Source organism: Apteryx rowi, unplaced genomic scaffold (assembly GCF_003343035.1).
Source record: "Apteryx rowi isolate R43461 unplaced genomic scaffold, aptRow1 scaffold_88, whole genome shotgun sequence".
Lineage (NCBI taxonomy): Eukaryota > Metazoa > Chordata > Aves > Apterygiformes > Apterygidae > Apteryx > Apteryx rowi.
Window position 1 is genome coordinate 2,610,217 of NW_020451182.1, and position 26,675 is coordinate 2,636,891.

At 36.7% G+C, this 26,675-nt stretch overlaps 1 protein-coding gene across 2 annotated transcripts in view; it reads left to right on the forward strand.

Annotated features, from left to right (window-relative positions):
* Positions 1-26,675, forward strand: part of BAZ1A (bromodomain adjacent to zinc finger domain 1A) — a 66,479-nt gene that overhangs the window by 1,529 nt on the left and 38,275 nt on the right. For both annotated transcript variants that reach the window (XM_026090827.1, XM_026090828.1), the window contains exons 2-5: positions 6,568-6,846; positions 18,976-19,119; positions 24,768-24,869; positions 26,308-26,395. In XM_026090827.1, the coding sequence (XP_025946612.1) occupies positions 6,568-6,846; positions 18,976-19,119; positions 24,768-24,869; positions 26,308-26,395 (613 nt within the window). The remainder of the gene's footprint in view (positions 1-6,567; positions 6,847-18,975; positions 19,120-24,767; positions 24,870-26,307; positions 26,396-26,675) is intronic.

Genomic DNA, 26,675 nt, shown 5'->3' on the forward strand with positions numbered 1-26,675 from the left:
CAGCCGCCCCCCCCGCGGCCGGGCTCAACAGCCATCGAGCCTCCTCGCGGTAGAGCGCGATCGCGTTATAGAATCGTCTTAAAACGAGCAGTAAATTTGAGAAATACACCTGTCCCCTCAGGATCTTTTTTTTTTAGTTGTGTTTTTCTGTCTCTCTTGCAGTCGCTCTCTCTCTCTCTTTTTTTTTCCCTTCCTTTTCCGTGTGTGAAAAGACCAATGGAAATTGCGAAACCGTTGTTAACTGTTGAAGGCTTATTTTGGGGAAATGCACCAGTAGCCCCCAACCTGCTGTCGCTTATTTATTGCTTGCAAGAACAATGGATAAAAAGTATTGAGAGAGGGGTAGTTTGAAAGCCGATGAATGCACGCCTTTTAATGCTACAGCCTGATCCAGCACCCTCCCCACCTAGAAAAAGGTCCTCCAAATCCAAACTCTTATTTTTTGAAAAAGAAGTGCAGACGAACGAGATTAAATGTGAAATACTTTTCATTTGCAGCATATGAAATTAGATCACACCTAAGTTTTTTTTCATGTTTAGACTTGCTTTTCTTACTCAAATACACTTCACCTAATAAAATTCTAAAGAGGTCGGATTAGGTAACTTTGAAGGGTAATGCCTTACTGTTTACTGCAGAATCTAGTATGTGCGCATAGGGTTAAATATTTTTTTAAGGAAGTTTTGTAAGGAGCATTATCATATAGGGCGTATAAGAACGTAACAAGCAGGAACTGACAACCTCGTGTTTCTGTAGAAATTAAGTCCCCCTCCCCCTACTTCCACTGTTTTGAATGCTGCCTTTCTAGCCACAGTTGTTGTTATCACATAATAAGATGACTCTCAAGCATTTGTGGACACTTCTGAATTATGTTTTGGGTGTATGTAGCTTTGCTAAAGCTTTACCATGAAAAGTATCTTCTTAAAACATCTTTCTGCTCTGAAAATGTTTGAAGACTTCAAAAACTCTGACAGACTTATTTATACTGCAAGGATGTTGTCATTAAGAAAGTGTGAAAGACCAGATTCCATTTTTAACCAGAGTTAATGAATTTTGGGATAAATTTAAAATTGTGTTCACACAGGCTATCCCAAAAATGTCAGTGGGTGGTTAGCACAGAAATCAGGACTAGTATGTTGTATTTGTACAATAACTAAAGTTTATTAAATCTCCTTAGACTTTGCATTAAGGGGAGAATACTGTTGCCTTCCGTGCAGAAACTTTTGGTATGCTTTTTTTTTCCCCCCTCCTCTTTCTTTGATATTGTTTAGGTTGGGTGAAAATAGGTGCTTTGATTGATCTGTTCAGTGTTTTTTACTTAGTGATGTGTTCTGGCACAGTTGAATAAGCTTAGATTAGGTGTTTGTGGTCTAATCTACTGCAGAGCATAGGGTCATCTTCTAGCAAGTTTAAAAATGTCGATCATTGTCTCTGCTAGGTGCAAAGTGATGCTTCAAATAGCTAATGTTTTTTGAAAAAAAATCTTTGCTTAAACAAGGGCAAATAGGGATAGAGAGGCACTTTTAAAAAGTTGTTTTTGCTGTTTTGTGACAGAAAACCAATGTCTAGATCAGTCTGTACTTGAGAAGACAATGCTGCATCAGTTTGTGCTTTTTTTAGTTGGAAATCTAATTTTGCAATAATAACTTGATTTTCAGTGAGAATTTAAGTACTACAGAATCAGACTAGATCATGTAGGTTGTATAAATACATACAGTAACCTGAATTCACCCCCTGCCTCAAATGCTTTAACACTTCTGATTACTATAAACTCTTAAGACTTGAATATTGTTTTCTTAGTTTTTACGGAGTACAAATTTACAAAGTTGAAAAGCTTCTTTGATGCTATTAGCAGCCTTAGTAGAGATGAGTAGAATCGTAAATTTGTGTTATTTCTCTCTGTATAAGAGAGCATGATGCTAATGCAGGGAGAATTTGGTAGACTAGTATTTTGTAAAGTAACTTTCCCTTTAAGAATGTATTTCCTCTTTAATCTGAAATACCGTCTCATAATTTTGTAATCTCTAAAAGGGGGTACAGTGAGGTGATGATGTTTCATTGTATTAATGAAGAATAACAGGAACTGAGGGAACTTCAGAGATGTTCTTAATACTTAGTTGTAATAGTAGAGCGCCAGATCTGTGGACAGATCAACAAAAGAGCCTCTCGAGCCATAGTAGCAGCTGAAAAAGCAAGTATGTTGGGATGCATGAGAAACCCATTAAATCAGTGGGATGTTGTTTTCAGTCCTTGACACCTTGTCTGTGAAAGCTAATAGCTGACTTAGATGTGCAGTGAAAATTACTATTAAAGTATGGAAAATCGTGTTCATGAAGACAGCCTGTAAGATTAGATTGTTTTGTAAAGAGACAACTGATCTAAAGAGGGCATTTGATAAAGCTATGAAAATAATGAACAGTATAGGTATAGTGGTAGGACTGTTTCTCATTCTTGTTATAAAACACAGGGGAAAAAGGGAAGGTTGGCATCTTCAAAATTAACCAAAAAAAAGTTTTGTTGATCGGCCTATGGAATTCTTTGTCAGAGTCAAAAAGAAGCTTGTCTGTTTAAAAGGCTGTTTAAAGTGTTTGTAGTTAAATGATGTGGATTGTTCCGTTTTGTGGAAGAGAAACCCTAAGTTTGAAATATATTCCTTAATATATAATTATCCTGTATATGTTAAATAATAAAAGCTTTTTCCCTGTTTTTTTTCTTTAATGTTTTGCTCATTATTTTGCAATATGTATTATTGCCTACTTCTGGATACAGGCAGAGTACAAGAACACTGTTGTGTTCCAGAATGGCAAAGTTTGTCTTTCGTAAATATCCTGATACCATAGCCTATATAGATCATATATTGGAGGCTCATAAGGGCTTCAGGATTAAAAATAATAATGATTATAAATTAGCCATTCTGCTGAATTTTTCTGCCTTTTTTCCTGTCTCTGAAATCTCACTCACTTAACATCCTTTTCTCATATTTTACATTCTCCAATATATAATTATTCTGTTAAAAGAACCACACCCCAAAAATTTGGTTTTTAATATATTGAGAAAATGAATGAAAGTAAATGACTTGAAGCAAACATGTTCTTGAAGCACACTAAAAATACAGTGGATTTTAGATTCAATACGAATACTTGTTAAGCTCAAACAAAAGCCATCTCAGTTCCAGGTTGGGTTTTTATATCCATTTGCAAGTGCAGTCAGCACAGAAACAAGTAATTTATTTCCAAGTTCTATTTTTGAATTGCCTCATATCAAATATGTATTTACTAGAAGGATTAAACTACTTTTCAATGATTTGTTGATGATTTTGCTGTTTAGCTTTCCTTGTATGAAAAACTAACTGTATAGTGTAAATGCTAAGAGACATCCTACTGAGGAGTTAGCATTAATTCCTTTAACGAATATAACTCAGTTTTTAGTCCCTGCTCTTCAAATAGTTGAGCTGATGTGAACCTCTTCACCTGGGCAGAGCATTGCAATCCCATTTGACTTCTTGCAGCCAGATGGGACTGTGCTAGAGAGCTTCATGTACTGTTTTGTATGAACTTCCTTCATCTTGTCAAGACTTACAGAGATCTTGAAGCAGTGAGAAAGCCCAAAAGACAATAAACCTAGATAAAGATGTAGATAAGGCTGTATACATGATGTGAACAGCAAATGCACTTGCTTTTGTGAATTTAAATTGAACGTGGAATGTGATCAAGTCTACTCTTTCTGTTCATGGAAAGAGTAATTATATCATTCCTGCTGCTGTTCTGTTGTTTTGGTAGCTATTGTATATGCTTTTTGCAAATCTTTTTGTGAGAACTTGAATATGCCACAGAGAGACAGGGAATGAGAGAATACTGCAAATAAGATCTGCTGCTGTACTGTTGTGTTTTTGTTTTTTCCTCTCTCAAACCAAGTTAAAGTGAAATACTTATAATATTGTTAGCAGACTAAGCCACAGATGGTTTTGACATGCTGTATGTAATGACTAGCTAAAGACAAATAATGCTGTCAAAACTGAATGGTTTTTTTTTACTTTTTTTTTTTTGCTTCCTGGTAAGTTTGTGGGGGGAAAAATCCACGCAAAACAAAGAGGAAATGAGCTACAATGAAACTAGATAAAGGATTGCCGTATGCAAATAGCAAAATGTTTTCTTCAAATATGTTTCAGTTACAGTAATCTTAGAATTTTGCATCTGTAATAATCATGTGTAAAAACTTTATAGAGAAGTTTTTTGTTTTTTTGTTTTGTTTTTTTTGTTAAGTTCAATGCTGTTGCTTTAAATAACTTGACTGCCCAGTGTCCCCTCACAAAGAATAACAGCAGCTCTTAAAGGGACACTGTCTATTTTAATCTCCTTCTGCTCCCTCCATAGTCTCTCTCTATTTTTCTTTTTTTTTCCCCCCCTTTTACTTTGGTGTTTTTCAAAAAGTATGTCCTGATAGATTTTTTGAAAAATTCTTATGGTGGTATCTGTTTCCTGACTAAGGATAACTCTAGAACCTCTTTGGTAAGTGAGACACAAAAATATATATATGTAGAGACACACAGCTGTATGAAGATTCTAGTAAATGTTTAATTTTAAGTAGTCTTATTGACTTCAATGGATAAAGTATTGTGAAGATAACACAGAAGTAATGAAATGTAGGGCAGAAAGAGACCTGAAGAGATTGTGTTGTACATGTTCCTTCACCTTAAAAAAAAAGCCAGGTGTCTAACCTGTTCTTTAAAACATGTGACTAACTATTCTACACCTTTAAAGATGCCTAGTTTAATTTTTTGCCGATGTCTAATCTGATTCAACATGATTGACAGCAAAAGAGGATGTTCTGCCCTATCCCTAGTAGTCACAAAGAATGACTGACAATCATCCTCTTTGTATCAGTTTTTAAGTTTAAAGAATAATTTCTCTCCTTTTCTCTCTTTCTTTGCTCCTCTCCTTCTCTTGTTTAAGCAAGACCACATTATTCATTACTACTTCCAGGTTTTAGACTCATGTAGTGTCAAATAAGTAGACAAAAGTGATAGAAAAATTCTGTTACTTTATAGTTGGTAGCTATTATTCATATTATGTATCTTTTCTCTCCTTTTTCCTTTCTTCTCTTGCAGCTGATATTCTTGCTAAATCATTTTTTTCTCACTCTGAGGAATCCTATGCTGATATAGAACGGATTATCTGAGCCAGGACCCTCCATTGTCCTTAATCCGGAGTTTCCATTTTCATTTACAAAATATTACGGTTGCATCTGTCCATCTGCAATGAACATCATCATCTGCATCAGTGTAACTGATGCACATTTGTCTGCTTGAATTTGCAGGGAGCCTGCAAGAAAAAAAAAAAGTGTGAACTGTCCAGTTCTCTAACCCTCTTGCTAGAAATGATTTTAAGATATTTATACTGAACAGTTCTAGGAACACTGCATAATGTAAATATTACTTTTTTTTTTTTTAAGGAGTTAATCTTCAGTATAGCTATCTCAAGTAGCATGCAGTGTTCTGCCAGTATTGTGTGTCCACCTTGAAATAGCTATGTTAGACTGATAGAGGGCAGAATAAAATTAAATTTGTCATGTTGTATATTGCATACATTCTGCTAGGAGTTGTAAAGGAAGGCAAATACAATTCGTTGTCTGAACTGGGGCACACTGAAAAAGTGCTATGCTGTCAGATCACTGATCCACAGTGTATGGTATGTTTTAACATAGTTTAGTGAATAGCATTATCTGCTTCATCTAGAAACTATTTTAACAAACCACTGTTTTTCTGATACCTGTCAAAAACTGACTGCTGCTGACTAATGAACACTCTTATTTCTTGATCCCAAAGTAATAACTAGTAGGTAAGCAATAACAACATGGTAATTTTAGCATTAATTGAAAATATGGGGAAAGAAAGAGAACCAATATTTGCTAATGGAAAACAAGGGAGGAGAAAAATCTGTAGGGAAAAAATAGCTTAATGCTTTCTGTAAGAGCAGTACAAACAGTAAAGGAATAAAAACTATTTAGAGAAGTGCTTGACATTAATTTTTTACCTCTCCCATCTTTTCATTTGGTGAGCTAAGGCACTCAAAATCTGAAACTTACTCAAGTTTCAACACGTTTTTGTGATCTTAAGGTTTTTTATGTTTGTACAGTTTTAGACCCTCCTCTTGCAAGTATGTGTGGAAATATAGGGGATATGGGGAAGATGATGACACACGTTAAACTCAGTGTGATTATTCTTAGGAATATTTATTTGCAGCCCTGTTGGTCTTGATGCTCTGTGGTTAAAATGAATGGGACTGTTGTGGTAGTCTATAGAGAGGAGAGACTTTGGTTTTACAATATGCCATGCCTAATAGAAGTGGTAAATAACCCTTGGTTGCTTTGTCATGACAGCAGTGTGCTTTAGACATACGGTAGTGATAGTATTTAATTCCATGTGGTCTACAACTTGCATAGAAGTAGAGCTGTCCTTGAACTTTAGGCTTGTGGAAGATATTTGTTGCTGTATTAATTGTGACCAAACTGTACATGTCAGCCAGAACTTAATCTTTTTTTCCCCTCTCCCCCCGCCCCCTTTCTTTTCAGTGATTTTTTTGAACGCACCATTCTGTGTAACAGCCTTGTATGGAGTTGTGCTGTCACAGGTAAACCAGGACTCACATATCAGGAAGCACTGGAATCAGAAAAGAAAGCCAGGCATAATCTTCAAAGTTTTCCAGAGGCACTCATCATTCCAGTTCTTTACTTGGCCACCCTTACCCATCGCCCACGACTTCATGAGATCTGTGATGAAATCTTCGCTTATGTCAAGGATCGGTATTTTGTTGGTGAAACAGTGGAAGTAGTTAGGAATAATGGTGCAAGGTAAGGATATTTAAAAAGTAGTATTTCTTTTTGTTTGGTATGGACACTTTTTGTGTGTGTGCTTCTCTTAAACTGAAAATCAGGATAATAAACTCCATCAAATGCACCAGAAGTCACGTGTGGTGTTTTGGCTAGCGGTGCTGCTCCTGCTCCTCGCTGCTTTAGTTAAGAGTAGGGTTGCGTTGCTGGGCTTGGTATCTCTTTACTTGGGTTAGAAGCAGCTGCAGAGACAGCACGGTTCTCTCAGGTCTTGACACAGTAGCCTTTCTGAGTGACGGACTTGCAAAGGAGTATCAGGTCCCCGGTGCGTTTGTGTGAGGAAGGTGGGTTGTTTGTTTTTTGGTTTTGTTTGTTTGCTTTCTTTTAACCTCATCACAATGCAAAGAACATACTGCGCTTTCAGTGGTTAGACATTCTTTCAGGTCAAATGAGGTTTTGTGTGACCAAGAGGTAACTAAATATGGTGTGTGGGGGAAGAGAGGTATACTGGACATTTTGAGTGTGAAGATTTGGAATGAGATTTAATTAGAAACTAGGGGAAGCTGTGAATTCAAAATCATTTGAAAGTTTTGATGAGGTCAGCCAGAGTGAAAAGTTTGGATTTTTTTTTTCCAGGTAGTAAGTAATATCATGAAGAATATTGTATTTGATATGGACATACATTCTCAGAGAAGTGAGGAATTATAAAATGTTTGCAATAGATGACTGGGATTTAGGGTTGTTTTTCCCTCTCTGGGTTTATGTTATGCTTTCTCTTGCACTGACTTACTGATTTTATATATTGTAAGCATTTTTATTGTTGTTTTCTTAAACTGATAAAAGCATTCAGTTAGAAGGTTGAACGATAAGATTGCTCGGTGAAAATTTGGAAGATTTTTGAACTTTGGACACTTTCTCATGTCATTGGTATATATGCTCTGTTTTACAGCACTTAGCTAGTCTGAGTCTTCCTTCAAGCAGCTTCTGGGAGAGGACTACAAAAGGTCCTTGTTTTTTCAAAATGAGTTTGTAGGCTTATGTAACTGAGACTTAAAATGGAAAGACTTGAACATGCTCAGCTGGGGAATACCTGCAGAATGTGTGTTCAAGCCTTCGTGGGATCAGCTGTTTCTGCTTTGTCAGAGGCAAGGTGCCAGCTTCCCCTGTTCAACGGAGGTGGCTCAGCCTGTCAGCTTGTGGGTAGCTTTGGGTCTCTGGGCAGGACCTTGTGGACACTGGGTGATGGGAGTGGGCTGGCCTGAGATGGCTCCCACTGGGCCTTGCCTTTCTTCATGTGTTAGTACAGATACAGGAAAGTAGTTATTCTATGGGTTTTTTTTCAGTGGCTGATCCAGATCTTTTTTAAAAGCAAATTTTGTACTACATCATGAGAAAAATCCTAAAAGAATGTGCAGATGTGCTGCAGGAGATAATTTGTAAGGAAATTATATGGCTATATAAGCAAGGTTGGTGCTGAACAGAATAGCTTTCCATATATTCCCTGACTTATTACTTTCAAAGGGTGAAGTCCTAGTCTGCAAAGCTGGGACAGAAGAGCTTCTGTAGAGCTGCTGCCTTTTTTTACAGGAAACCTATGTCCAATATCTGTCTGTCTTTTTCATCTTTATACTTACTTTAATAAGTAGACCCACTTACCATTAATATTAGAATACTTTTGCTTATAGAATAAGTGGGGKTTTTTTTGTTTTTTTTTTTAACCAGAAACCTGTATATTATGAAGTGCAGGCATAGTTTAGCTGTGGATTTTTACTGCTGAATGAAACACCTTTCATTTGTCCTCAGTCTTTGAAGATACTGCCATTTTCCAAACTATTAACACAAAGAATACTTTAGAAGAACAYACACTTCTATTTTCAAAAACAACCCTCCCGTCTTTCTGCTACTTTTCTAAACTGCTAGCTAAAATATTTATGCTTGTGCATCTTAGCTTTTCAAAGCTTAAATGAAAAGTAAGCATATATGCAGTAAATATAAAGTTTTTCTTGTTTCTTCATCTGATGAAATACAAAATACCTTTCACTTTTCTTTTTTCAACTGTCATAAATCAGTTTTTAAATTTGCCCAAACAAAATGGTTTCTACTTATAATGTAAGCTAAATTCTTTTCTGATAAAGTTGTTATATGATTCTGTCTCGTGAAGATAGCTATAACTTCTTTTTATTTTATTTTTTTACTAGCCTTTAATTCAGGCTTGGTTATTTAAAATTGTATAGCAATACATATCTAATAACTTTGTGTTCATGTTTTAGCTTAAATCTGACTAATGTATTGCTCTAAAACTAGACTTCTTAAGCCTTTGGGGTAAGCTAGATATCATTCAAAATACTGAAAATTCAGATAAAATCAATTTCTGTCAAAAATTAAGCTGCTAGAGGTTGTATGTTTTAAACTACATAAGTATAAACTGTGTCTTGTAAAATGAAGCATAATTTTCTGTAGCTGATTGTATGCCACTGATATTCTAGATAAAAGTATAGCAGAGAGCTACTTCAGCCCTTTAAAATTAAATACAGGAAAGAGTGCAAATAACATGATACTGCACAGGGATCTTTATGTTTAGAGATACATAATTAAAGAATATAAAGTGAGAAGAGGTGAGACACAGTTACTCTTCCACCCAAATAACAGTTGACTTTGACCTATATTTCACAGGCTGCTTTGGGAATTAAATATACCAACTCATGCTACTTGCAAATGACACTGCTGTTACTGTGGTGGGTGTGTATTTTGTGTAGCTTATCACTTAGGCTAAACTCTTGCTCAATGTATGGTATATGCAGACAATATAGAAGTTTAATAGCTCTTTTTGGCTGTGATTAGCTACATTGTCTTCATCTTTTCTAACTAAAGTAGTCATAGTCCATCTGTAATGAAATAGCGTCTTATGAGACCAACAGAATTTGGCGGCTCATGAAAAGCCAATTGTGTAGGTGTAAACAGTTCCACTGCATTTACATGTAAAGCTTTTTGCGCATATAATGTTTGCAGGATTGTTTATTCTCTGAGCTCTAGGCATCACTTAATGTGAAGCCTGCAACAAATGCATGTGTAACAAGGGGTGAATTGAGGTTGCTCAAGCAATTCAAGTATTGACATTTTATAACTCTGAACTTTGCAAATGTAGTACTCTTGTAAGAGGGGTTGTTTTGATACAGCTTTTTAGACTTCGAACAAAGTAAATGGGAGGACACCTAAACATTAGAAGGGTTAGGGTTTTGGTTTAATAATACAAATGTTTTTGTCTTGAGCATATGAAGTAGTCTGTAGTACTGTGCATAGTGGACAGTGCATCTGGAAAGGGTAAGAAGACAACTGCTTTGTGTAGAGGTTAGGCGGAAGAAGAATTTTGAGAATGGTGATTCTTGTAACCAACTTAGGTGTTCTGGTTGTTGTTTTTGTGCACTATTGCTTTTTCTGGTCTTATGTCCCTTCCAGGCTCGTCTGATTTCTAGCCTTTTGTTGTCCCCCTCAGCTTTGAATTTGGCTGCATCTGCCTTGTTGCTGAGGCTGGTAGGAGGAACTTTGAGAGTGTGGGAGGTATTTTGTCCTTTCTGTTAAGTTATGTCTGGTGCCTTAGCAGTCCTTATCAGCCAGAAAGGCCCCCCATAGGCCTATGATGTGGCTTGTCCAGGCAGTCTCTGAAAATGATGCATGCAATTTGGTAGTCTAGTAGGAACAACAAGGAACTAATTCTGTTTGCTCTTAAATCTTCAGATGAGGTACTGATTAGAAGTGGCTAGCCTTTATTGGTTTATATATGTGTTCAGTTTTTCAGGCCAAGCTTGGGCTGACTTTTCTCCAAACTGGCAGCTGTGCCCTGCTTTAAAAAAAGGAAATGTTCAGATTCCCAGTTAAAGAACTGTATATTTACAGTTCACTGTATTGTATAGGGAAAACTATTTATTTAAACAGACCTGCGAATTATTCTAGTTTTTGTTGAAAAACATTAACTCTTCCCCCCTCCCCCCAAAAAAAAGAATGTCTCTTGCAATCTGTCCATTTGGTGCTTAGTACTGTGTAATACTGTCAGTATTTTAACTTGTTAAATTGCTTTACAAAGTACTAGAATCTGAAGTCAGTTTTTTGAAACTTGGATCTATATAGTGTTGAAGGCCTAGCTGAAATGCCATCAGTGGATGCCTCGGACTAAACAGCAGCTAAATAAAACCTACAAGTACATAACTCACTCAGCTGTAGTACCTGTTCTTTTCTACTTGGAAGTCAGCAGATGGATTTTTTTTTTTTTTAATTCGTTAGAGGAAAAATTGAGTTTAACTCATGTATAAATAACTGATTGTGATTTATCATTGGTATTCTGAGAGAGGATGCTATTACAAGAAATGGTGGCTGTCTTTGTTAGGGTAAAAAACTGAGTAGTGCCGTAATCGATCAGTTTGTAAGCTTGCAGTCTGACTTGATCAGTGAAGAAATCTGAAGTTTTAGATTGGGCAACAACTTCACTAGCTCTTCAATTTGCCCTTCCCCACCCTTAAAAATAGGTTATGCGATGCCTTTGCTTCCCCACTGAGGTTTGTATTATGTTATACAGCAGTTAATATGGAACTTAATTAAACACTCAACCACCTGCAAACTAAAACAAACATAGATTACGTACAGGTAGTGTATAAGAAAAAAAAATTCATACAGAACATGGCAAGTATCAAAAGGGAATACGTTTTGTATTTAATTTGACCACTAGATGACACCACTGCAAAAGAATGATGTCAGTAAGCAAGCAATACGAGAATACTTGAAGAGAATGTAGTGTTTTTAAGATCTCCTCTCTAAGCGATCTGGTATCGACCATTGACAAGCTATAGGAAATGTCGATAGTTATGGAAGAGTTTTGCCTGTAAGTGAAACTTTTCTTTAACTCATCATTTGTTTGGCTTGTGTCTCAATGCTTTAGGACAGTTAATAGTGGATTAAACATTACATTAGGCCAATTACAGAGATGAAAACAGTATGCAAATCTTTTAAGTCTTAACTGGGGCATAGAAAGCATCTTGCTTGCTATTACTATGCCTGGCTAATAGAGGGTAGGGAGGGTAGAAAATAACCACTGTTAACAAGGTATTTGCATGTCTGAATATACAGTTGTCTGCTAAGAACGAGGAAAAGTTAATATAGACCACCAGATAGTAAAAGGCAAGGTGTCTACTTGTTTAGACTGTAACAACTTAGGGTGAATTTAAATTATTTTTCAGTCCACCAGCCTGTTTTCCCCTTTGACAAATAGGTTGCAAAACTGACTGGAAACAGAGGCACTGGAGCTAATGACTACAAAATCAGAGAGCTGTTTTTTTTTTTTTTTTTTAATAGCCATAAGGTTTAAAGATAAGCTCCTACATACAAAGGAAGTTTCCTACTTCTATTTTGGAAAGGTGAATTTGAGTTCCAGTAGCAAAGTTAGTGTGGTGCTTATGATTTAGAAAGCTGACAGTACTGAAGGAGCAACTTACCTGTTCATATAGCAAATACAGTTTGCATTCTTCAAGCACTGCTGTTTAAGGATCACTCAACTTCTGGCCTGGAAAGATCATGTCTAAGGAATTCACTTTCCACTGCCCTTAAGTCTTTTGGGATATAAATATATTTGTATTTGTTGACTAATGGAAGCTATGAGGTGATGATTTCTGGGAGAGAACCTGCAACTGATTTCTTGTAGGTTATTATAGCTGTTACACCTGTTTTTGGCTGCTGCCAGCCTCTGTTAGCCCTCATCTCTATGCACACTGTCTACCAGTGTAACAGTAAAAATTTAAAGGTATGGGTTTTGGTTTGTTTGTTTTCTGATTGTTCTAATTGTTTTCTCCTGTTCTAATTAAACAGGAGAGAGCCAGTACAGCCATTGTGTATAAAGGATTCTATTGTCCTAAGCAGAAACATGTCTCACTAGTTTCTTTGAACCATACAATCCTATCTACTATATGACTGACAAATGAAGATGCTAAAACTCAAAAACAGAAGCTCGTACTGCACTTCAGGAAGCCATTATGTGCCCCAAACTTGTCTCCTTGTTGTGTGCTTTTGTGTATGCGTTAACCTGTAACAGTTATCTTGGCAGAAGGTGTGACTTCTTCCTTCAGATCTTGCCTCACTCTTACCTAATTACTTTCAAGTGTATGAGCACTTTTAGTACAAGGATATGAATTACTGCACTTATCTTGTGTTCACTTCTTAAAAATCTTAGTCTTAAAAATCTTAAAAAGTAACAAAAACATAATAAGGGTATAGTTTCTTGGCACATATTTATAAATTACTGTATCTTTTGTGGGTTTTCTGGGTTCAACTATTTACATACTGTTAGAAAATGTGTATTTTTTATTTTAGTATTTGGAACCCTTGTTCTGCTTTCATTTGAATGCCTGTTTTCAAAAGTGCATTTCCTCTTGCTTCTGACTCATTAATCGTTGTTTTCTTTATGTTAAATATTAGCCTCAAAGTATTCCAAATTTTTTCCCTTCCACACCCCCCCCTTTGAAAAGAATCCTGCATTTCAGAAAATAATACTCTGATGGATTTTTGTCTGTTTATTGTAAAGTGTACGGAGACATATTAATTACTTACCTAGCCCTTAAAGTGATCTGCTTGCTTTTTGACTTGAAACAGAGACATAGTAGAGTGTCAGACTGTTATTAACATCGCAGTAGTATCTAGCCTCAACTAGTTCAGAAAGCTGTTGTGCAGAGTGCTGAGCTGGGGAGCAGGAAGAAGGGGTCTCTATTCTGAGGAGCTCAAGGCCTTGGTCCAGCATAAGAGCCTACTCTGCACTTGGGAAGAACTTCTTTGATTAAGTAAAACTGCCTGCATTTGCAGTATCAAGGTTTCAGCTTGACATCCTGCGATGCCTGTTACTGACTGGTTATATAGTGGAAGGCACCTCTTTCTCTTCTTCGAATAGGTTGTGTTCTTTAGCCGCTTCAGCAGAGGTAGTTGGAAATACCTATGTGTCCCTGAACCAATAATGGATTGTGTATATGCCCTTGAGTTGCTTAATTGAGTAAAAAAGAAATTTGGGAAATAAGTTATACTTGGAGACCCTTTGCTTTGGGTTTCCTTGTATCATATTCAACTTGGACTACTGGTGAGTTTGAAGTATGCACCATGTTTTGCCCAGCTATCTTGTCAGGTGTCTGGTACAGATTCTCCTAGTGTTCTAGGGCTAATATGCCCAGCTTTCAATTTTCAGTTGAAAAGGGATAGGCTACCTAAATCACTGAGCTACCCAAGGAGTTAGTGTCTCAGGGCCTCTAAATGAAGGAGGTCTTACTGCTTCTTATTCTTCCCCTGCTTCTGACTGTGGCTGGTATTTGCCCCTTGCATGGATTCTAGTTCTCATCAGACCCTTCAGTGAGCTGCTTTAAGTAGCTGATGTGACAGAAATTTACCCAGCTGTTTTTGCTGGGTTAGGTTTTTTTTTTGACATGTCAGTTAATTCAATTTAATGGCGGTCATTAAATGATACTGAGTGCCAGAGCTACAAAAAGTAAGCACTAGGACTATGGGGCTGGAAGGAGGAATGGCAAGGGAAGATTTCCCCTTTTTGGCAGTACTGGACTGTTAAGTCATCTCTGTCTCTCATGGAACAGCACCCTGAGGCTGCAGGCACTGTTAGCTTCTGCCTGCCTTCAGCCAGCCACTTCCTTACTGTCCCTTTGGGAGTGCCAAGTCCTACCTTAAGGTTTTCTGATAGATGTGTCAAGCTGCTGTTCAAACTGCAGCGCTCTCCTTTTGAGAGAGACTGGTGGAGTTGAGTTTCTGGAGTAACTATGTCCGTGCCACAGTTTCCAGCATCTCTTGCCTGATGGGTCTCCATGGGCACCAAAGGGCCACCTCGGCGTCAGAACAATCTAAAGCAAAGCACTTCAGAGGAGTTTGTGTTATATTCCTAGAATGCTGTGTAGCTTTGTAAATATGCACCTTTCAGTGTATTCTTACACCTATATTGTTTTGTAATAAAAAACTTGTTAAAAGTAAAATATATGAATATATTTAACAACACGGAAATGTTGAATACTGTATTCTCTGAGGTCTCTAGAACTTCTAGATTGCCAGAGCTGGTTATGTTCTTTTACCTGAGCAGCTGACCAGCACTATCACAAATTCATGGAAATCAACAGAGGACTTTGGGTTATTGGGTTTTTTTTGTCTGACAGATAGGGAGTTGTGTGCTGGTATTAAAAAACAAAACAAACCCCCCCACCAACATTGGTTATACCTCCTCTGGCTTTGTGTTTACTGTTTTTGGGCTCCCATGTTGTTTTCTTGTTCTCTTTCTTTAAAAGATTTAATCATGTATGCCAAGCATCTCTTGTAACCTTTCCGTGATCATGTTTAGCCTATCTAAAGAGACCTCAGGTAGCTTGGTTTCTGAGCTTATCAAAAAGCAAGGCTATGAGCATAAAGGCAATCATTGGCAGAGGTTAGAGGACCTGTCCTTGATAGAAGCTTGTGGTGCAGAAAGAGGTATGCAAGACTGATTGAGTATAGGGTAATCCTTTCCCGGGTTTACCATTCTGGCTTTTAGCTGTCAGTTCCTGAGCCAGAATTTGCTGGGTCTGTTATGTGAAATTTCATGCTGGGTCTATTCTCAATTTATCTGATCATTTTCTGAATACATTTCGGATTAGTATAGGGAGACAGGAAATTTTTTCACAATGTTTATTGTTATATGAAGAAAGTACTTCCTGATTGAGAGATGCATTTGTGTTTATATATGTATTTTTTAAGACAACTGTCTTTTTAGATTGAGGTGTCTCCAGTTCTTATTTTCAGGAAAATAGTGAGCATTCCCAAGTTGTTTTTCCCATGACCCTTATAAGACTTTCTTCAGATGCATTAGAGGAGCTAAAGACTGATCTAAAGAGCGTTGAGAAGCAACAAGTGAGTTTAAACTTGTGATATAAAAGGCTGGCAGTTAGACAAGGCTTTTACTATTAAGAATGTGAGGTCCTGGAATAATTTTACCTTAGGAGTGTATAATCGGCTCTTAAAATGGAGCTTGATCAGTTCATGCAAGGGATTATATATAAAGTGCTTGTCTGTGATAGCAGGGAGCAGGATTTGAGACTAGCCTGTCATGGTTCCATGTAGCTGGAATTAGAGGTGATCATGATGTAATATATGGAGACTGGGCTAGGGAATGTAAAAAAACCTACATTATCTTGGTATATTTTTTCTCTCTCATATTACAGTAAAATACATACAGTGTGATTTGTTTGATTTTTGACATAAGCTCTGTAAAGATCTCTTAAGCTATCCGTCTTTTTAGAAAGTATTTGAAGTAGTGGCCTTTCTTACTTCGCTTTTCAGCTCTTTTATGTGCCTTATGATATAAAATAAGATTTATAATATTTGAGCTCGAGGAATGTTTAAGGTGCTGAGAAGAAACAAACCTGCATTCTCACTGGAAGCAGAGTGTCTTTGCCTCTCTTAACCTAGGGAATCTGCTGCTACTAGCCATGACTTGACTGTAGCAAGGCTAAGAAAAGTCTTCATTCATAGATTATTTTTTCTTTAATGCCAGAAGGAATGGTTGCATCATTTTCTTTAATCTCTTTTCTATCGGTAGCCTTTAAATTTCATTGGATTATGCTTTTATTGAGCCAGGCAATGTGTATTTCACATAAGGATTCCTTCCCCAAAGATTTCTGGTAATGATTTGAATGAGGACATGAAAGATGGAGTATTATTCACTTTCCTTTATAGCTTATTCCATTAATCATTTTCTCTGTTTAATAATGATAAAGAAAGAAAAGAAGCTGTTTGGGGGATTTTGCTACTTGCTGAGTGAAGTATATAGGATATAAAATTTCTGCTCTTACAGAAGGAGATATGATAGTCCTGTAAATTACAAGACTGTCAAATGGGTAAACAGGTAAATTAAATATTGCTGAAATACTCAGTGACTAAGTATTCAAGTTTTGTCAAAGAAGATTTGTGTGTGTGTATGTGTTTAGTCTTTTTGTCCATTTGATGGTATTGGGTAGTGTTAAGTTGCGATTTAGCTTTCACGTGGCTATTTTACTACCATTGCAAATTTCGTGTGCATGCGCTCCCTCTAGTGTTCTTTAAAAGTAAACAATTTTAAAAATGGACAAGTGTCAGTAGGCTTTAACATTGGTGCTTTTAGTTATTTTCCATGAGAATTCATTTTAAAAATGTTTTTTTTAATTGAATGAACTCTCTAGAAATATATCTTACAATCTATAAAAAATAATCCTACTAAGAAAAAAAATATGTATATAATATATGTTTTTTAAACAGGTAATCTTGTAATCTTTTTTTTGGCTTAAAAAAAAAAGCCTGATAATGCAGATTCTGCCATACAGTCAGATCTCCATTATTCCTTGTGAAAGGGAGCCTATGGTGTTCTGGCCTTTGGAAAAACAGTGTTGATATCATATTTGCCATGCCTGGCTGTTCTCTCAGGATTCAACCACTGTGGTGCTGGGCCAGGCCTTAATAAGCCCCGTTGAACTTGGACTTGCTTCATGCACAGCCACTAGGATCTGTCTCCATTACATACTTGGGTGCTCTTAGTTGCTCTTGTCTTTTTTACACAGAGTCTATTTAGACTTGCACAGCTAATTAACTTGGGCTCCACTCATCAGGAAAACATGCCTTCCAGAGCAAAAGCAGCTAGCCTTGAAAGTAGGGCCAGCTGCATTTGAATGGCAGCATGCCTGGGGTTAATAAGTCCAGTGGACTCACGCTGGCTCTGCATGGAGACAATGCTGGTGTCCCCATGGATAATTAAGCATTGGTCATATTGTCACCTTTGCTCAAGATATATAAGGAGGCTAAGAAATTTTTCTGATACCATGCCCTGTTTGAGCCTCCTTGACAGACCTTGGGGTGGACAGGCCCTAACTGCTTTACTGCTTTTACTAACCGATTTAAGACTGCTTTAGTCTCAGCTAAATTCACTGAATTCAGTGAATATGACCTAGGATGTTTTAATGTTTTCAACTTTTTTTCCCTCTGCTGCCCCTACCCTCCTTATTCCCCTTGTGTGCAGTTTTTTGGATAGCGATGCTTGCTTTCATAAAGAAGTGTTTGTTGTAAGAAATATTTCAACATCCAGTTTCCTTTCGCTAGTGTTTAGTTCAGTTTAGATAGAAAAACGCTTAGAATTTGATTGTCTTAGATTTAGGCGTGATGCCAGGCTAATTCAGGTCCTGTATTTCATGTATTCTGTTTTGTTCATTTCAAATGATAGTACTTCGTGCCCAGAGGAGGAGAATTATTGTGTGGGTTGTTTTTTTTTTTTTTTGGCCTTCTTCCCCCCTCCCCCCCACCCTGAGGTTTTAGTAGCACTACTTGACATCCAGTGTCTGCAATAGTTAATTTTCGTGAAGCAGATGAAGTTTTAGGAGATTAAGCTAAAAACTATGCACCGTTGTGTTCCCGTAAAGGGTGAAAGTTAGTGGTTAAGAATCAGCTATGATAAGTTATCCAGCATTTAAACATCAATTAATTATACTTTTTAATATGTATTTAATTTTGCTTTTTATAACTAGCATTCAGCATGGCAAAGGGGTAGACTTGTTTTGTCAATTGTGTGCATGCCAGATGGAGCTTTAATATGTGTCAGGAGATAAATGGGCCATTATTAAGATTAGATGCATAATGATCATTTCAGCCTTGTTTATTTAGGTCATCAACAACAGTAGATGATGATCTCTTGCAAGTAAAATTATTAGGGATCAGAAAATCTTTTGCTCTTCTTAGATTGCTATTAAAATAAATGTAAAGGATTTGCTTGGTTTCTAGTTTCTAAGTAACAAATAAAGTTAACTTTTAAAATATTTTTCAGTTCTCACCTAAGTAAACTTACCACCAAAAATTATTCCAACAGTGACTTCAAATTTGTTGTCCTGACCAGTGAAGCTGATTGTGTTGTGTTTAAGCAGATTAATTTAATAATTTCTTAGATACAGGATAATTAACTCATGAAACAAATATTTTACCTAGTATTTCAGTGAAAAGCTCTTTTATATTTATTCAGTAGACAATGTAATGTTTAGTTATTCATGTATTCTTAAAATAACGTCTGCTACAACCTTAGACTTTTTTGCATTGTGAAAGATTTTAGTGGTAATAAATGTCTGTGTTTTATTTCAGGTTGCAGTGTAAGATTTTGGAAGTCATTGCTCCAGCCCATCASAATGGAATGGCTAACGGCCACGTCAGCAGTGCTGACGGAGACACAATTGTCATCAGTGATAGTGATGATTCAGAAACTCACAATAGTTCTGCACAAAATGGGTAAATGATACTTTTACAGTATAAAGCATTTGGGTTAGGGAAAAATGAGACTACAGCAGATGTGGCAGTGTCTGATTGAGACAAATTACTTGGCTTGTAGGGGGTATAGCCTTTGAGTATTCATCCAGCTGAGAGTGACAAGCTGAACATTCACAGGTGCCTTATGCTGCTGTGGCTGTTAATGCTATGTATAATCAACCAAAGAACTGTGCATTATGAGAAATGGAGTACCTACAACATAATCATTATTAATCTGTTTGGAATGACAGTGTCTCTGGTGAAGGATGGTGTAAAAGCTGTGTGTGTCTGTCACTAGTGCTCTCTGTGCTACAGAACTTATGCTGCTGTGTCTTAGAAAACAGTTACTTTCTGCATTTCCACAGTCTGCTACTGCTTAGCATGATGCACTACTTCACCTATATACACTTCCATTGTGAAGCTCAGAATTGAGATGGTTGTATAATAAGAGAACATGGTCTTACAGGGACTCTCTGGAGGGAATTTGATAGGCTTCATTTTTCATGTTCCATTTAAGAGAATAGTCTTTCCAGAGTCTTAGCGTGTTTGTGTCCAATATAGAAAAATGTACAAAATTTTCATTGTGTGTACATATGTGTGTACCCTTGTAGTTTATGAATTTGATTATGATTTTAGGTGCACTGTGTGTGTCTTGTCTTAAAGAACTATATATATACTACTGTAGCTTAATGATATTGAATAAGAGAGCTTGTCTGTAACTCTGGTGTTTAATTTGGAGTATCCCTCTACTGACCAGTAGTTGAGTTTATATACACAGCTTGTTCCAGCAACATAGTGCAAAGACAGATCTCTGTGCTTCACAGGCACAGTGTCAATGAAAGAAAAAAATGCCTGAAGTGGGCCCCAGTCTTGTAGCTGGCAACATAGACGCTGCCAACAGGCTTTACACAAACTGTCATTGACTTTGAGTTGTCATGTGAATGCAGCAGTCAATCTGTCATTGATTGCTGCATGAGGACTTCCATGTCCTGACATGCCTTGAATAAGTAAGGAGGAGCTCCTTATATGGCTAAGGAAATAACGTGGTATAAAAGTTTTTAAATTCTCTATTGTCGTTTTAAGGTAGTGCCCAAGTTGTTCGTGAAGCAATCCTACATCTTCTGCATTTTCTGTGTGCTACAAGGTATGGCATCTGAAGGATGTTATTCTTGGAATTAATACAAGCACGCACAGAGCTTGCTGCAGGATTGATCCCTTTATATAGCCATGGCTTCCATATGTGCAGAGCTGGTAGTAAGACTGGGGCTGACACTCTCGGTCAATCTGTGGTTCTCCCCAGATGATTACTTATTCTGGCAGTGCAGAGAAGGGAGGAAAAATAATTTGTTTTGCTTAGAAAGAGAAGTCTTGTGAGAATGTATGAATAAAATTTTGAAGCACTTTTCTGAGGCATACCTAATAAACGTCTATGCTACAAACATAAATTGCAAGCCTCTTACATTTTTTTAAAGTGTCAACTAAAAGTCTTGAGCTAGTTTTTTTCTAAGAAATGCAAGAGTGTAGTAACAGTGATATGTTTTGTGGGTATACTTTTGAAGTTTGAATATACCCAAAAAACTAATCTGAATGTAGATCATTGCAGTCAATTTTTGCATATTAGCATCTAACATTCTTTATACCCTTACTCATACAATGAGAAACTCTGCTGAACTGAATGACAGGGTTTTGCAGTTCTAATCCTTTAGGGACTGAATTTGGCTGGATGTGGAGAATATGGAGCTCGTTAGTCCTGGAACCAGAGTCGAGATGATATGCTCAGACCCAGAGTTCTCCCTCTATGTCTGCACACAAATCCCCGGGTTTTAGGAGCTGCCCTTCATGCAAAGCTGCAGTGCCTTTACACAATGGTGCAGCAGATGCTTCATGGGTTTGTGGGGTTGGGGGAGGGGAGCACATAGCACAGATTGAGCCATCTGCAAATATTTTTCCTAAAGAATCTGTAAGGCTAGAGAATCTTAACTGAAAATAGATGTCATTAGAGATTGCAACCTTTCTCTGACCCTACTCTTGTTTGCTTGGGGCAGAAGTAGCCAAGTATTCTGTGAAAGTACTGACCTTTCATATGGTGTTTTGCAGTAAAGCCTTTAGGTATATATGGAGAAAGGCAACAACACTCACACTCTCCAGCACTCCCTCAGAAAAAAAAAAGCCACCTCGTAAGGCCTGAGTTACAAAGCAAAAAGTAGTCTTAGGTCTTAAACTGTTGATACTATGCCCTAGGATCCTCTGGTAGGATCTTCTGGTCCTTAGAGTAACAGTCCTCACTGAGAGCTCTCAGCACAGACTTCAACGGTGTTCACACATTAAAGGGCTCCATTCTTGTCACCAACAGTGTGTTAGCGGTAAGGTCAAACTTGGCATTTGCTTTATCACTCAGYGGCAGACTGGGGATTCTGCAAAGCTTGTGTTGCCAAATGTATACAATATTAGCTGCAGCTTAATTCTTGGCATTCCTTCTGCCAAGAGTACAGTAATGTGAACCACAGACCACATCAGAAATATTGGAAGAAAAATCTCTTCTTGGCTTGTCAAGCTAGTTCCTGGTAGTAAGTTTGGGTGCTGATACAATCCAAAAGGATTGTATCATCTTTATTTTTGGGAATGGTTAATTTTTTCTACAAATTTGGGAGCACAAACAGAGGTAACTGATAGGTTTTTGAAAAAAAACAACAGTGGAATCTTACTATCCAGATTTTTCACCATCTTCATTCTAGTTTTCTGCCCTTATACAGGAACCCTTTTTGTAAGGGTATGTCAAAAGGTACAGTCATAGATTGTCTTTAGAGTGGTACAGGGTCTTCAGCAGCACAATTGTTTTTAACTTTAATTCATTTATTTCCTTCTTTTCTTTCTTTTCCTTTCCTTTCTCCCCCCTCATCCCTCCATCCCCTGAATCTCATAATAATGGTTATAGGCCTTAGTCCACTTTGTATTATAAGGAAGGACCAATGTAGTGGATCTAGTGTAGCTTAAAATCTTCATCAGAAGGTTCAAAGTCAGGATTTTGTTGCTAGCTGCTATTCTCTTGTCTCTAGAGCAGTATAACTAATAAACTGTTAATGATCTTCAAGTTGCTGTTTTTTCCATGTTGCAAGTCTAGTCAGATTATATAAAATATTTAAAGTTCCAAATGGACAGTTGAATTGCTCAGTATAAACCAGTATGACTTGGCTTGTCAGCAGCAACCTGCAAAGCTGTCTAGAGGCCAGCTTTTCTGTTGGATCAATATATTGACAGATTACCTCTGCATAAGGCTTGTTGAGGAGCATACGTAGAGTGTAAATGATTGTAGTATTCAGTTAACGTTCTTCAGGTGCATTTTCCTATTCCTGAGCACAGTTTTTGTCAAAGAGAAGAAGAAAAGCCACTGTGCCTTTTCCAAAGGAGGACAGAATTCATTTTAGGTGCATTCCTGATCCTGTAAACCTCAGTGTTTTTCTGTGCAATTTGTCTAGTTCCATTAATACTGCAAGGTATAGTTCGCTTCATCAAGACTCAGCGCAGATAATCAGGACACTCCTGTCCTGGACAGGGTGACTTTGTTACTCTGGTCTCAGAAGTTTCTTGGAAAAGCCACTATAAGACTATGCTGTCTGAATATAACACAGCGAAACTTTATATCCAGTTCATGTGGCCACCATGTCAAAGTAGTTGGAAGGCTGATGAGATTTATGTTTTGTCAGTGGTTCAGGAGACAGTGGTGACTCTGGCAGGTCCTAGGCACGTTTACTTGAGTGCAAATAGGAATTAGTATAATAAGGATGAGTCAGTTCCAGTTTTCAGCTACTAAGTTTCAAGGCATTCTGTATTGTTTCCTCTTTAATTAAGATCTGTGCAAATCAGTGAGCTCAGTGACTTTACTGAGAAGTATGGAGAGATGGACTTGAAATTCTGATGACCAAAATTCATCATCCCAGCAGACCTTTATGTAGTCCACAAAGCTGCAGTATGGTCTGTCAGACTTCAGACTGGAAAAATGGCTGCTGTTTTGTCCTTCACCTAGTTTTGGATCTGGTAACTTTCTTTTCCTGTGCTCTGTTTGAGCTGTTCTGTGAAGACTTTTTGTAGCGGTTCTCTGCTGTAAAATCGGTCTAATAATACCTTTGACTCTTGTGTGTTTTTATATAATGCTTTGTAAAAGCAGATGTTAATACTGTGACTTGTATGCCAAAGCATTTAAATAATCTATATATTTTTTAAACCTTTTTACATGTACTGAATGAATTTTTCTTACTCTTGTGCACTAAGCAAAATTTAGACTTTAGGATTTACAGAGAAAGATTTTAGGAATGTGTTAGCTGCTTAAGATAATGATTAAAAACTCAGAAACTAAGCAGAAAATATGGTGTGTTTGGGGTATTAGGTTGGGCTGTTACATAATGATTCACAAAAGAGGAGAGAAGAACTTATTCAAACCAGAAAGTAAAGGTTAATAATGTAAGAGTTAACCATTTGATTATTCTTTGTGTCCTGCTTTCAGTTGCAGACAATATTGGAACTGGCAATCTATTTAATATGTATAAATAAGTTAACATGCTTCTGGTATAATATTAGCACTCTTAGTTTAATATCTTTTATTTTGTGTCTGAGTGTCATATATGATAAAATTTCAATGTTTGAGTCCTCCTTTGGACTGTTAGACTAAAGGCCTGGAAATGTAGGGATGTATGGTGAGGAAACAAGTTTGTGTTTGCTACTGCCTAGGAAATCTTCTTGCAGCAGTGTTCACTACCTTTGCTTTCCTTTCTTGAGACTACAGAAGATCATGGAAGACCATGTCACAGCATGACTAAAATACAAAGGTCTTCAAGTTATGATATGTTTAGTAAGACTTTCAGTAAAGTCTTTATAAATTTTTCTTTTTAAATACAGAAAACACATTTATGTTTCTATGTAATGGTGGCTAGTCTATTTTAACAAATTTTAAATTATAGGCTAGTACAATGGCAGAAAGGTTAAAATCTTGCCGAATTGGGTATACTGAATTACTTATTCTTTACAGTTTGTCTCTGTGTGGTTCTGCTATTATGATTGGCTTTTTTTCTTTTTTTTTTTTAAGTTCAAGTTGATCTGAGTGACTCAACTTAAAACTTTAACCCAGACAGTAACATGCAAGTAAGGCAGACTGTTTATATCATAGTGCTTATCTGTAGGTCTGATAAATATGATACTGTTTCCAAGTCTGTCATCTTTTCTCTCTCTTCATTTGTTTTGGCTATGTAGGTCATTTAATCATTGAGACTATTTTTCTTTGGAAATTTGCTCCCCCATTTTGCCCCCTTCACTGCCCCCCCCCCCAAATCAACATTCCCCCCATCCCTTTTCCTGTGCTTTGCAGATACTTTTGGCTTTGATGCGGATCTAAAGCTAGCGAGCTGGAAGGAATGAATAAGTCCTGGTTTCTACTAATGGAAGTTATATACTATATTAAATATGATTGGGTATTTTCAAGAGGTCTACTCTGTGTCTATGTGTGTGTATGTTTATATGTTTAACAATATATATAAAATTTATACATATATATTTTWTATATATATATATAATTTCAAACATTTACATTAAGATTAATATTCTATGACTGTGTAGTTAACTTTTTGTTTTCTTTTTAGGAAGAAGAAAGCCATAATTGATCCCTCTTTGTTCAAATACAAAGTCCAACCTATTAAAAAAGAACTATATGAATCTGTTATAGTTAAAGCATCTCAGCTAAGGTAAAAATTAGTATATGAAAGTTAAAATTGTATTTTATGACAACTGTGTGAGTTGTATAAGTCACTGCAAGGATGTTTTTGATATAAAATAGCATTTTTAAATAATACGTTAGAACTATTAATTAGAGACACTGGAACAAAATCATGTCTTTGCATTTCACAAGCTTTCTGTAGCAGGGATTCCAAGCTTTGCGAGTATAAGTACATATACCAACTCCTTTCAAATCTRTATGATTTCACTGGCACACAGGTGGGACCAGCTGTTGCTACTAGTGCCTTTCCCTACTGCTGTGACTGATGAAGATGGAGAAAAAAAGTTTGAGAACCCTATTCTATAATGTTTAGGGACTATTGGCATTGTGAGCTCTTTTTCTGTGCAATAGTGATATTGGCTTGAAATGCTGGAGCAGGTGCTGGCAGATTGCTTTATTGCTTTAAAATAGCTCCAAAGATTCTTGTTTCTTAAATCACACAATTTTGTCTTGATGAATTTAGTGAAAAACACAACTGTTTTTTTAAGAGTAGATTGTTCATCAAAATTCTATAATTTGCATACTTTGAAAAAAACTTCACTGATTTCAAGTCACTTTAGTTCCAGCATGAGTCTTTGAAACTGAATTAGTTTTTTCATAAATTACTTCTGTGTAATAGGCAAGTCACTTGATGTATTTTGTCCTCATTCAGCAAATCATCCCTATTCTCTGGTGCATTTAAGCTCATATTTAACTTTAAGGTACTCGAGTACTTCGAGCCATATGTGGTTTCTGTAAACATAGTTATCCTGAGTTGTTTTCTTTTTTCTATGAGGTAGTGCAGGATTCCCTGGAATGCCAGGAAGCGTTTAGATGCACAGTGCCCTGTAGCAAGAGGTTCTGCAGTCTGGCCAGAAAGTGTGAGAATCACCTCTTACACTTCTTAGCTTGAGACTTGTATGCTTCATCTCCCCATTTGTGAAATGTGAATACTGTTTCCCCAAAACCATTTCTTTTTCTTTTAAAAATGTTTATTTTCACCCTCTTCTAGAACAATGGGACTTCAGTCTTATTTGCAGACTTTAAATGCCACTGTGATAGAAATGAATGTTTCAAGGATCTAGACAGAATGAATAGGCTGTGGAGATGTGTGTGTGCGTGCACATGTGTTTGTACGTAAAAGAGGATTTACCATGATGTTCAAAACAAAAATTACATGTTCATAAAACAATTATTTAAGTATTACTTGTTTGTTTTTTTTAAATTTTTTTATAAAGAAATTTAATTGGGGTTGCTGAGAACAGTTATTAGTTACAATAGTAAGGGTGTAATTTAGAATTAAAAAAATGGCAAGAAGCTTGAAATCATATGATCTGTTACATGTGTTCTTGCAGATATTGTCTACTGTATTTAAACGATAATTGAAGTAAGTTAGTTGATAATACTGCCTTTCTTTCCTAATACAGCCGGAGGAAACATCTCTTTTCTCGTGATAGACTTAAACTTTTCCTGAAACAGCACTGTGAACCACATGATGGAGTTATTAAAACTAAGGTAAATAAGATGGAGTAATATGTGGAATAGCATATTGACATTACTCAAATTGTTTTTTGTATGGTATAGTAAGCTAATATTATTCTGTTGTAATACTTTTAGCTGGAAAAATACCTTATTGTAGATTTAATTTAAGTCTCCAGTTCTTCAGTGAGACAGAAATACAGAGGAGCCCAGGTACCTGGAGTGAGCTTTGGGTGAGGCCTTAGATATTGAAGCTGTTAAGATGCATATTTTTGTACTCTTATGTAAGATATATTGTGATACTTTGTACAAAGTT